The 13,236-nt window shown below is 38.8% G+C and overlaps 1 protein-coding gene across 1 annotated transcript in view; it reads right to left on the bottom strand.

Moving 5' to 3' along the window:
• The window catches only part of YTHDC2 (YTH N6-methyladenosine RNA binding protein C2), a 30,470-nt gene extending 18,530 nt beyond the window's left edge, over positions 1-11,940 (bottom strand). The window contains exons 1-10 of the mRNA XM_063180517.1: positions 11,826-11,940; positions 11,244-11,437; positions 9,410-9,609; positions 8,653-8,819; positions 6,080-6,182; positions 4,734-4,890; positions 2,415-2,522; positions 1,266-1,414; positions 765-900; positions 287-413 (exon numbers count right to left, since the gene is read on the bottom strand). Coding sequence (XP_063036587.1) covers positions 287-413; positions 765-900; positions 1,266-1,414; positions 2,415-2,522; positions 4,734-4,890; positions 6,080-6,182; positions 8,653-8,819; positions 9,410-9,609; positions 11,244-11,437; positions 11,826-11,914 — 1,430 coding nt within the window. The 5' untranslated portion in view covers positions 11,915-11,940. The remainder of the gene's footprint in view (positions 1-286; positions 414-764; positions 901-1,265; positions 1,415-2,414; positions 2,523-4,733; positions 4,891-6,079; positions 6,183-8,652; positions 8,820-9,409; positions 9,610-11,243; positions 11,438-11,825) is intronic.
• Between the last annotated feature and the right edge of the window lie 1,296 nt (positions 11,941-13,236).

Here is a 13,236-nt window from a genome sequence, read left to right as displayed (position 1 = left end):
TGGTCCAATTCAGTAGATTACAGTTGTTCTGCTAACCAGTGTCTTCAATACACCTACTGAAACAAAGTTTATAGCTCATAATCAAGATCGTATAATTAAGAATACAATTTAGAATTTACAGAAAACAATGTCATTAACAGGAGTTAGAAAATTCTTGAACATCTAAATTAATTTGCTAACTTATCACTCTGCCCTAGGAACTATAGATTTTACAGCCTAAACAGTTTCTTTCTCTCTCCTATATTGACAAATAAATCTATCTTTTGGTTTCTCTGTTTGTTTTTACCAGCCATTAGATGATTTGCAGTGGATACTTGCTCCCATACTGATCAACTGTTCTACTTGACTCAAAAAGCCTCTCCCTGAAGAAATCATCAGAGCAGTCGCACCAGTTTCACTGTGCCTATAATCAACTGAGAAGTAAAAAAGTAAAAATCAGCAAACCCAACAGAAATGTTGTTTCTCCATCTAAATATAGTACAAATATTGCCTTCAAATTCCAGCCCAAAGAGAATTTATTTCCTCACTTTATCTCTGCAGTCTGTTCATATGAATTCCACACTGTCTTAGAAACACACTTCTGCCAATACTTCAAAACAACAACTAACTAAACAATTCATTAATTCTGCTAGCCCTAACCATTTTTTCAGGAGGTATCAGAATGCAAAGGTAACAACACTTGAAACTGGAGATAAAAGTAGCCATAAAAACCTAAGTAAATTTGAGGTTACTTTTTTTCTTACGTAATAACACAATAAACTTACCACTGACATTTTCAGTTAAAATAAGATTTAACACCTGAGCAAATGAATCAATATCTTTATGCAACCAGATGTCAGAAAGACAGGAATCCATTTCTTTTACTATCCACGGTTCAAGGCAATTCACATCTTTTTCAGTCTGAAGATAAAAACAATATTGAATGATTAATCTCTTCCAAGAGTCGTCTTTATTCTCATACATTACCCACAAAGAATTTGAATGGTTCTTTTTCCCAGCAGCAACCAGAAATCCAACACTCAGGTATCAGTTAATGCACTGATTTTGCCATATGCAAGTACCAACACAACGGCAGTCGAGCCATTTGACTGAGGAAAAGCTGCGTACAAGCACCGTAACTAGAGCAGTTAATCCTAATAAAGTAATCTGTAAAATACATTAATATCCTGAAAGACTCTACAGAACTATCTTTAGAAAACAGATTTTAAATGGCTAGTAATACAACACAAATATAAACATCTCTTCCAACAAAAGAAAAAACTTACCAGTTGATTGAAGACAGTGTCACCACCCTCATCCAACCATTTGTACTCCTCATTTGCCCTTGGAACTGATTTTTGTCTCCGAGATGTCAGTTTGTTCGTGCTTTCTTGAGCTGAACACCACTCAGCAAGAGTGCTCTTCTGTTTCTCTTCTAGAATGCAAAGTATTCACCAAGAAAATTTTAGAGTCATCTTTATTATCCATTGTTTTCTACTAAAAAAGATAGTTACAGCAGGTCAAAGTTTCACCTATTCAACCTCTTTTATTTGATCTAGAATGCTACTAATAGTCCAAGATAAATGACATGTTTAAGGGTATCCAAAGTGCACCACTGAAAACAAGGGCTACCATTTTGGGATTTAACCTCCCAACCCTCTATTAGTCCAAACTACTGCATTCAACAATCTTCCTTAAGTAATCACCTTTCACACAAACTCAGCCCAGATCTTTTTCCATAAATGGAATGCTGAAGAAAAGTGATACAGTCCCTGCATGTAACAACTTATTTTTGCACGCAAGAAACAGTAGAAAACACCAGTGTCTTAATCAAACTTTTCTGTTCCCAGTGATCAGAGCTGAGCATTGTAATAAATATCCAGTTAGGATTGTATGTTATATACATAGCTTTGAGGTTTGCGTTTTTTAAAAACTTTTTTTTTTAAATAATCACTGGGATCATTACTTTCAGTTGCCAGGAAAACTTCTGAAGCAGTATCTACTTAATCAACTGAAAACCAATTATGTTCAGCTCAAGAGTATTAACACTTACAAAAAATCCATGCCAGAAGAAAGCAGTGAAAAATGTTACTTAAAGGAATGACTTGTACATTTCATGCAAATGTACAAAATCCTGCTTGCTTTAATAGCTGCACTTTAATTTACACCCAAAGGTACAGGGCATGCCATGCTTCTTTAGTATTCATGTGGGCAAAGCCCCCAGTTACGTTAACTCTACACCATTTTTTTCTCTAATTGCATAAACTATTTCAACAATGTAAATATTGAGAGCTTAAAGATACTTGCTGCCATCTTATCACATCTCATTTAATCTCCTGACTTTGGAATTTTAACAGAAAATAATCCTGTCAATTGTTTGTTCAATCAATCAATGATTCTCATTGCTAACCCTTGCAATTAAGCAGTCCACCAACCTTGCTGCTTCTCTTTTTTGTACTTCACCATCTCTTTGTTTGTATACCCAGTGCTTCGTAAAATGTCCTCCAGAAACATCTCTTTAACTTCAAAAGGTCTCCCTTGGACTAAAAGTATAAAAAATCCATTAAAGATTATATATTCACTAGCTTCACTTACAGCATATATTTATTTTTAAATTATCTTCATTGGAGTTTATTTTTCTCAAAATTATACAAAACAAAACATTTCCAATGTAAAATGCCATCTTGTTTCTCATCAAGCTCTTCAATTTTATCAAGTGTTATAGCAAGAGATGTTGATAAGATGATTATAACATTGACAGTTATTACCCATAATTTTTTTTTTAAATGAGAAAAAGAAAACAGCCATTTTTGTTTAGGGTTACAAACAAGAACTTGCCATGTAAGCCTGCCACCTGGATTAAAAATGTAATTAATTAATAAGCAATTAATACAGTTTTTGCAAAGTTCCACATGGAGACAGTACATCTTTGTATTGAACTACTTTCTTTTAATGAGAAGTATGTGAGTGTGAGAAGATAGACTTATCTCCATGTCCTCAACTAATTCAGCAAAGCTGAGCTTTGTTTACGGAGTACTTCTTGACAGATGAGACATCCCAGTGGCCTTTACCTTCTAATAATTTATCCTGATTTCTTTTTCAACATGACTGTTTTCTAGACCTTATCTGTGGACATTAAAGGATGCTTTTTGCATGGAGAATTAAAATCTCTACATTTTGATTTCTTGCCCCTTAAGCTGACTTTAGGTCACTTAGGATTTTCCCTCAGAAAGAACAATCCACAATTCACATACTTTTCGAAGTTGTCACAGAGGAAGTATTCCAACAATGATAACAAACTCTGTGTACTACAGCAATCCATGACTACAAAATGTTGGTTTCTGTGGTCAGAATTTTGTCATCCATATTGCTGAAGAAGAATCAAACCCTTTTCACTATATTAACAGAAACAGCCGCTTCTTTTAATTCTCCAATTCTCAAATTCTCAAAAAAAAAAAAAAAAACCAACCAAAAAAAAAAAAAAGCCCTCCAAAAAAATCCCTATTTTCAATTGCTCTTGGCTTTTACTGCATAACCAGCATAAGCACTGTGGTAAACTGGAGAGACTGTCATCAGAATTTCCAACACAAATATACCAATCTGAAAGAACAGGAAGCTGCAAAAAGAGTAAACTGGAAAGTCACACAACAATCGCAACTGAGGCAAAAAATATTCAGAGAACATGAAATCACGTGTCATTTCCAGATTCCCATCTCCAATAAATTGCAAGACTTATTTTACTAGGCAGAAATTAAAAATTGGGAACTAAAAATAAACACATCCACCTGCAAAAAAAGGGGAAAAGAGATTTCCTTCTCACAAGCATTTGCTAAAATAAACCAGTAAGCAATCCCACCTGTTTCCTAAAACTGCTGAGATTTTTTAAAAAAAGGCTGACATGCAGAGAGTCTACCTGACTGTCAAATAAAGCATTTATCTTAAAAACTACTTTTCAAAACACATTAAACTTGGACATTATTGTTGAAAAATTAAGAGGACTGTAAGGTGCCAGATGAGGTCGTCTATGCAGAAAACCTGCAAGCAAGGAGGGTGGCGATAAAACCCCCAAACCCACAAAAATCCCCCATCTCCCATGCATTTGTATTTTGCCTCTACTAAAGATCTTTCAAATCAAATTAAAACAGCAATAACGGTAACCTTTCTTTGCATTTAAATGTAATCTAACTGCAGGTAACTGAGTCAACACAAACTAAGAGAAACTAGATGCCTTTTCTGAATATTTACCTAGATGAATGGCTACTAATTTGCTTAAAATCAAAGAATCACGTGATTCTAACATGAAACCCAAGCTGCTTATGCCTGTATTTTTAAACTGAATGGCACAGTTACCTGTGTTTTATACAGTAACCAGTAACAACTCTCATGAAGAACAAGAATCTACTGGAGTGTATTAATATACGTCACACTCATGTAGCTCCTAAGTTGTGTATCAGCACGAAAACAACACTTCAATAACCTTTTCCTACTTCTTTATTAACAGTGGAAGGGAGCAGGACACACCTGCATTTACAGAACTCCCAGTGACTAAAACACTTTATTTTGTGTTTCCTAATTTTGGGAATTAGGAAAATAGTTAAGAAACAAGAAATCTGACTACACAAAGAAGAAGGATTCCTGTAACTCTCAATGTATTCATCATGTGCCTTTACTCAAAATAGTTTGCTACAGTTTAGTAAGATCTGTGAGTCTCAGGGCAGGTATAGTCAGATTTAAGAGTTAAGATAAATACTCACTATGTATTACTGGGCAGCTTCCAAAATACCTAATAAAGAGATTTGCATCTAAAGCAGCACTAGAAATAATTAGTTTTAAATTATTCTGGTTTTGCAGCACGTCTCTCAGTTTTATTAGCAGGAAGTCACTAAACCTATCCCTCTCATGTACTTCATCCTGTAACAAAAGAAAAAAGGAGAGATAAAAAAAACTCACAGATTCAAGATCACAACTTCTGACAAAAACAAACTTTAAAAAAAAAATTGATTGCACATTACAAAGGCTTCAAATGTGTACGTCTACTTTAAGTAATAGGGTTTTTTAAAAAGGGGGGTTTTTTATGCTTTCCATCAGCAAAAAAAAAAACTTCAAAAAGTTTTTATCAGAGCTGAGTGCATTGTAATGCTGAAGCTCTATACACCTTAATTTCAGAGGCCAAAGTGAATATCTGAAACACCTCTAATTTTGAATTTGAAGCCAAATTTCAAATCCTACAAATCTTACTTTAATAAATTCTCACTTCACCACCGACGAGCATTTAAAGAAATGTGACACCACATAATCAGAAAAACACAGAGATTGCTTAGACAAGTCATACACAAAGCCTATAAATTAGGGCACATAACTGAATAACCACCTTTGTCATTCCTCTGTTTTGTTTTGTATTATGAATGAATGAAACAATGGCTCAAATACAAGGTTTATAGGCTGACACCAAGAATGTATAGATCATTCTTGTGTTTTTTTTATGCTTTGATAAACAGGTAGGCACCTAAACTTACTATGTTTTCTTTTAATCTTCAGTATTTAAGTCTTGCCATTATCATTCTAGTTCATCTTACTTATTAAATTCCACAATAAGAATACTAACATAATCATAAATGAACACACCTGAGTAATTTGCTAGCAACTGGCCTCCACATTATATTATTATATATGGGCAAACAAACGGACTGAAAACCTGGTATTGCTAAAACAAATACATGACAACAGAAATTCTGACATGATCATATTGAGCCACATCAATCTAAACCGCCCTAAAGATTTTCTGAGGAACAGGGGAAGTTCAGAAAAATTTACACTTCTGTCCTCCTCAACTCCTCCCAATTCCACAACTAATCATTGGCATGAAAATAAAATATTTTTACAGGAAAAAACACAAATGCACAGAAAAGCACCAAAATCCACAAAATATGCATGCTACTCTAAGGACTCAGGAAGTCTTTAAAGTTGATTCAGATTCTACCAGACAAAAACAACTAAAGCCCTCCGTAAATTTAAATTTAAAAAAATGAGGACCTCATTTTCTAAAGCAATAAATATTGCTTCACCCCACCCCCCACGTGAAAGACCACAGGATGCTCACCACAATAACATGCGTCACGGTGGAGAGGGTGCTGTCTCCTGCCATCAGTGTGCGAAGGAGCATGTCATTAGTGCAGAATGTTACCAGTGTCTTTGGAGAAACCCTATGGAACACATCACAGAGACAACTCAGGGGATTTGCACCATTTAAAGGTAGTTAGCTTTCCATAGATCAAAAACTAAAGCAGCTGCTGACAGGAAGAGGAATTACAGTTCTCTCCCCAAAAGACTCACGCACACCATTTGTTTTGAAACTATGCCTTTTCCCAGACATTTCCTAAAAATTTGTAGTGCTTTTGACCCAAAACTATGGACAACAGATTAATTCAAAAAATAAGATTCAAATTTTAATAAATAAGGAAGTAAAAGAGAACTATGAAGAAACTCTGCATGTCATTCAATTTACTAGAAAATTCCATGTGGAAAACCAAGCTTCAATTCCTCAGCACATGCCTGGATATAGCCTTTGCATTTGACTACACGTGGTGGGATGAGCCTAGCTGGATGCCAATTGCCTCCCCAGCTACTCTACCCATCCTCTTCATGGGTAGGGGAGAGGAAACACAACAAGACTCACAGGGTCAAGAAGGAAAATGTGGGTCTCTCTCATGGACAGTCCTCCATGAGCTTCTCCAATACAAGTCCTTCCCATGGGTTGCAGTTCTCCATGAACTGCTGCAGTAGAGGTCCCTTTCCACAGAATGCGAGTGCTTCAGGAACAGCTTGCTCCATTGTGGGACCCCCACAAGGTTACAATCCTGACAGCAAACCTGCTTCTGTGTGGGCTCCCTCCCTGGGGCCACAGGTTCTGCCAGGACCCAGTTTCAGCACAGACCTCCCAGAGGATCACAGCCTCCTTCAAGCATGCACCTGCCCGAACACAGAGTCCTGCACAGGGGGATCCCTGCTGCACCATGGACCTCCATGGGCTGCAGGGACACAGCTGCCTCACCATGGGCTGCACCTGGCACCTGGAGAACCTCCTCCCCTCCTGCTCTGATCTTTCTGTCTGCAGAGCGGCTTCTCTCACATTCTCTCACTGCTCTTCTTCAGCTGCTGCCTCTGTTGTGCAGGTTTTCCTCCCCCATTCCCCACTGTCCAGAGACACTACCACCATCACAGATGGGCTCAGCCTCAGCCAGAGGCAGGTCTGTCTTGGCTAGCACTGGCTCTGTCAGACACGGGAGAGGCTTCTGGCACCTTCTCACAGATGCCACCCCAAAGCTCCCAAAGCCTTGCCTTGAAGACACAATACATTACAGCTGACTAAATCACAAAGTAATCTGCTGATACTCTGGTTTTTCAGGAGGTCAAAATACTGAAATGTTACAATTCTATATCTGGGGCAGAGTTAGCTGCACCAATAAAAACTGCAATTGTCACTACTTCCTCTGGCCACCCAAAAGGAGCTGAAAAGTTCCCTTGTACTGTACTCTACTGCTCTTCTCTGGAAGGCAGTTAAGAAAACTTTAAAAATTATACTTCTGTGCTGTGTTACTATAAACACCTCTAAACACCTCCACTCCAGATTTTTTTTTGTCCACAACTCAAAATATTGTTATCTCCCCCTTTTAGTTTTCTCTGGATTAAATGTATTGGTTCCTTTCTAGGTGGATTTTCTGCACTGTTTCCAGTAATTCTTCCATTTTGATCTGACTTTGCTCTTCCTCTGCCAGCATAATACTTCCATATATTAATCATCCAGCTTATTTGTGATACATCTTCACCAGCTCGTCTAATCTCTTAATAGCCTTCTGAGCTTTCACACACACATTTGAATTCTTATTGTGGCTTTGTTGTTCAAGTACATTAATTTCCACAGCTATGTGTTATCTTTGTTCACTCGAGCAACACAACCTTTTGCCATCTTCTGGTCACTCATCTCCCAACTGCTGGCCCCTCCTTGAAATGACACTGCCTATGCAGCACAAAGATGTAAAGACCCCACACAATCCATTCATGCTCTGCTTTACAGACTAATTCATCAAGTGATACTGAAATCTCCGTTTTTACATCACTTCATGTTTTAAACACAAAAGCTGAAGCAGAGTAAATTTAGTCCAAACTAGACAGATAAATAATGCTCAGCTTCATCAGTCCCTTTCCAAATTTGTTGTCTTCCCTTTTATGATTCCTATCAACTCAGACTACATAAACATTTGTTACAGCATGCTGGTCTTCACACCTACCTCCAAGCTTGCAGAACTTTTGGATCCACACATGTTAAAAGTAGACAGGGGAAAAAAAAATAGAAAGTGTGGACTTGATCTGAAAATCAGACAAGGATTTTACATGCCTACACTCTGCAGAAGAAATCAATAGAAAGCACTTGAAACTCAGTTCTATAAGATAACCTACTACATGAAACTGCAAAACACAGGAAGAAAGCCATCATTTTCACTCTTAAGAGTGTAATTATTTACTCTTAGTACTCTCAAGAGTATCCCTTACCTGCAATAACATAACCCACCTATAATTTGTGGGGCTGCATCCCAAACATACTGCAGTTTAAATGTACACAAGATTCACAATACCAACACAAGATCAACTGACACTTAGAAATAGCATTAGTACCTGCTTTCTAACCGGATCTGGTAACCAATTGTCTGGCCAATCTTCTCTCTTCTTTCTGCTGCCACTCGTTCAGCCACAGCAACAGCTGCTAAACGTCTTGGCTGAGTACAAAACACACGACAGGGAGTTCCATTCTTGTAGCAGTCATCAAGGATAAATTGAGGGATCTGTAGAGAAGTGGTTCAAATTTATTCTTTGAGAAAGCCACAGCTTTGTTAGTACAGGGAAACAATTTAACACATTGCAAAAGACTTTTCATTAGGATTATCACTGCAAGCATACGTGAATCAGTGGAAAATAAATTTCTAAGTATAACTTATTTAGGTTTTTTTTTTAAAGAAAAAACTTGCAGTGTCTCTCTCCTGCTTCAGAGAAATCTAAAAAAAAGCCCCCTACAGATAAACTCTCATTTTAACACAAAAACTATATTACTGTGGGTACTAAGAACATAAAGAGCCTTAGAAGAAAAAGGGGTATACAAACATCACAGTTACTTTCCCTTCAATATTTTGCATTATTTTAATGAAAAAATTGTATCTACAAGAAAATTGTGAGGAAAAATTTATGCTTTTAGTATCTGTCTACTGGCTTAGTGTTTCAAAAGCAAGAAAATTAATTGGAACACAAGATTTTCAATCATACAGGAAAAGAAAAGCCTTAAAATAGCATAAAAATATCCCATATCACAAATGTTACATGACTGGCATTAGTTTAGTATAAACACTGTTATGTTTTTTATTTCATTGAAGAAACATACTTGCGTAGTTTTTCCTGACCCAGTCTCTCCTATAATCAAAACAATTTTATTGTCCTTTATTATTTGGACAATTTCTTCCTGTTTTTCAAGAACTGGTAATGACTGCCTGAAGGAATCAAACTCTGATTCCCCTCTTTTCACTGGGACCTGGGGGATACCATCATTAAGTCGACCGCTTGTCTTGTTTACTTCTTTGTTTTCTGTAAAGAGAAGTTAAAAGTTTATTTATACAGATCCAGAGGAAGGTCACTAAAACACAGCTCAAAAATTGTACGTAAAAATTAATGTTGCTGACTTTTCATGCATCCCTGTGGGTAAAGTGACAAACCCATCACAATTTAGAAGTCATATTTATAACAACATGTCCTCCTGAGGTGCTTGAAATAGATATTTTTCAAAACAGTTACTACTTTCACAGGTATTTTGAACAAAACCAGACTTTTCCAGAGCATTGCTCCAAGTCAAAAAATCCTACAAAGAGCAAAAGGAGAAAGAGAAACTAAACCAGAGAAAAGCGGCCAGGTGTATTTTGGTGGCCTTTGTAAGTGCGCCCACATTTCACACCTGCAGTTCTCCCTAGAAATACACACACTTACAGAGTTAAACCTTTAAGCTATTGCACGAATTTGCCTGAAATCATACTAATGCAAGCATGCTGCATCAAGAGTCAGTCCTGGACCCCACACAGCAGTGTGATGTGCTAGAAAGCAGTGCATAAGTAGCCCAGAAACGTGTTTCTGAGGGAGCTACTTCAAATCCGTCATTGCAAGCGCTACTCTGTAGCTCCTTGATAATTATTTTCCAGAAGAATGAAAAGTTTTCTGTAGACTAATTATACACATGATAACTGTGATTAATACATTCATATACTAAATTTCAAGCTCTGCTGTACCAAGACAAACACAGACTTAGAGATCAGGAGAACTAAAAATAAATTCTTGAGAAGCAGAAAAGACAGTTATTAGACTGTTCATTAACTTATTCCTTACATTGCTAAGACATTGCATTTCAGTACTTCTATTATAGCTTCTTTCTGTTCATTGAACAATCCTATTAACCAACTGAAACAATTGAAAAAAACAGCAAAGGAAGCACTAAAAGATACCATGTATCAGAAATATGCAATTAAACAAGGCATATTGGTACAAGTATTTTCAGTTCACTACAACCATCTATGCACACAGAAACGCAGTGTAACTCTAAAGCAAGAATCTAGATGAAAGCCTTGCTTTAAAAAAAAGGTACTCTTTTTTTTAAAAAAAGGGAATATTCCTTTTTTTTAATTAAAAAAACAAACCAATTTTATCAGAAGTTTGTCTTTCAGCAAACCCTTCTGTATTCAAGAAATCAAGAAGTCTAGAAAATAGTCTCTTAAGGACCAAATCAATTTTGTGGAGATGAAAAAATAAAAACTAAACTTCTTGATTTATCAAGGACATTCATTTCTATAAGCAGAATAGACAACCTAATTTTCTCATAAGGGTGTTCTTATGGCATTGTGGTAACACCGATTCTTCAATCCCACCTCAGAGTACTTCTATGAAACCACATTTCACAAATGTACTTCCAAAAAGATTTGGCTGGAACTGGCTCAAAGTTTCTAAATTAACACAGCACAAGGTAGACATCACAATGTGCATGATATGACTTCCCAAGTTCCTCAAAATAGCAGTTAAAAAAGACCTTAAAAGTAAACAAATGTGTTTGTTTAATGGTGTCTGAGAGGACACGAGAGGGGACAGAACAGAAAGGTTTGTTTTGTCACTGGGTTGCAGGTGGTTTTTTCAAGTGGCATTGATGGGCAAGTCCAAATCAGAAGACACACAGAACATACCAGATTCAACAGCACAGGCATGTCCTCTCTCTGTCCTTGGCAGGAGTTCTGTGCGCTCCTTGTTTGTGACAGGAAAGCTCTGAATGAGACTCCGAACGGTGTGCTTCGTACGGAGAGCCAAGTCACAAGTCATGACTGCATGTGCATCTGATACATCCTTCTTCCTCACAGTCAGGTATCGATTGGCTCCTTTTCTGTGAGGGGGGGAAAGAAAATCTATTTTAGGAATAAGGAACCTACTCTGGGTTAACTTTTATCTGTCAAGGTATGAGAATCTATGCAAAATCTTTGAAAAAAACCAGACTTCACAGTGAAACTTTTTTAATGGACTCATTAAATCCACTAAGTGGATTAAGTGGAAGTGGAAAAGCAAGCTATACCAAAATGCATGTCACAAGTTTTTCCAATCACGCATACGGCAATGAACAAAGATACTTATTTCTGTGTCTACTTTTACACTTTTTTCTCTAATACTATTCCTTGCAACATGGTAGGGTATGTTGAAAACATCAATCAAGTTATCATTAGTCATGAAATTCCATTGGTCTGCGGCTAAAAACCAAAAACTGTACCCCAACTCACCCTTTGCTTTTAGATACCAGTCCAAGAGACTGACAGAGACGATGAACAAATGCTCTTTCACTACTAGTGAAACTAGAAGGAAATTCCATCTCTAGAATGATAAATAATAATGAAAAAAAACAGTAATAATGCAACAGGCAGTAATCTTGATGTATTATCTCCATGTTACAGACCCACAGAATTGTTAGGATTGGAAGGGTGACCACGCAGTGCAACCCCCCTGCTAAGGCAGAGTCACCTGGAGCAGATGACAGAGGAACACATCCGGGGTTTGGGATGTCTCCAGAGGGGGAAACTCAACACTTTCCCCAGGTAGCATTCCCAGTGCTCTGTCACCCTCAATGGAAAGAAGTGCTCCCTCATGTTGAGGTGGAACTTCTTGTTTTATGGCCATTGCTCCTTGTCAAAAAGTCTGCACCGCCTTCCTGGGACTCATCTTGAAGACATTTATATGCATTAATGAAATACCCTCTCAGTCCCCTCGAGGCTAAACAGGATCATCTCCCACACCTCTCCTGATAACAGATGATCCAGCCATCTCATCTCATCTCATCTCATCTCATCTCATCTCATCTCATCTCATCTCATCTCATCTCATCTCATCTCATCTCATCTCATCTCATCTCATCTCATCTCATCTCATCTCATCTCATCATCTCATCTCATCTCATCTCAGTGGTCCCTGCTGGACCCCCTCCAGTAGCTCCCTGTCTCTGTGCTGAGACGCTTAGAGCTGGACACAGCAGCCCAGCTGCGCCTCACTAGGGCCAGGCAGAAGGGCAGCATCCTCGCCCTTACTACACCCGCAGGCTGCCCCCGGGCCTGGCTGTGCCGCGCACCCGCTTCGTCCCCGCTCCGGAACCGCTCCAGGGCGAGCTGCACCGCCATTTCCACCTCCTCGTCCACGCCGACCTCCCTGAGGGCCTCGGCCCGGGCGCGCACCGCGACGGCGGCAACCGAGCCTCCCGTGGCCCCGCCGGGCTGCCGCCGCGGGACCCGCCTGTGTCGCGACATGGCTCCGTGTCACGGCCCCACACGTCCCCGACACCGACACGGATCAGGGGCCGCAGCTCCTCGGCCCGGGGGGCGACGCCAGCGGTGGGGCGGGGCTCCCGCGGCCGGAATCGGCCCGAACGGAAGGAATTTGGCTCTTTTCCCGCCGTTAGGGGGGAAGCGTGCCTAAGCACCGAGGTACGTGTACGGCTGTGACCAAAAAGGGGCACTGGTACCCTGTCTAGTCATAAAATACATGATTTAATTGCATGGTATTAAACGTAGGCGTGGCGAGGGTCATCTCGGCCCTCACCCTCCTCACTCTGTAAAGTGTTACTTGCCCTTGATTTTGGATCGCCTTTTCCTGCTGTCCTTTGACTGCACGCTGTGGACACGAGGTAGAAACTAAACCCAAACC

The sequence above is a fragment of the Melospiza melodia genome, chromosome Z (genome assembly GCF_035770615.1).
Source record: "Melospiza melodia melodia isolate bMelMel2 chromosome Z, bMelMel2.pri, whole genome shotgun sequence".
Lineage (NCBI taxonomy): Eukaryota > Metazoa > Chordata > Aves > Passeriformes > Passerellidae > Melospiza > Melospiza melodia.
Note: the sequence above shows the minus strand (reverse complement) of the source record. Positions and strands in the feature narration are given on the sequence as shown.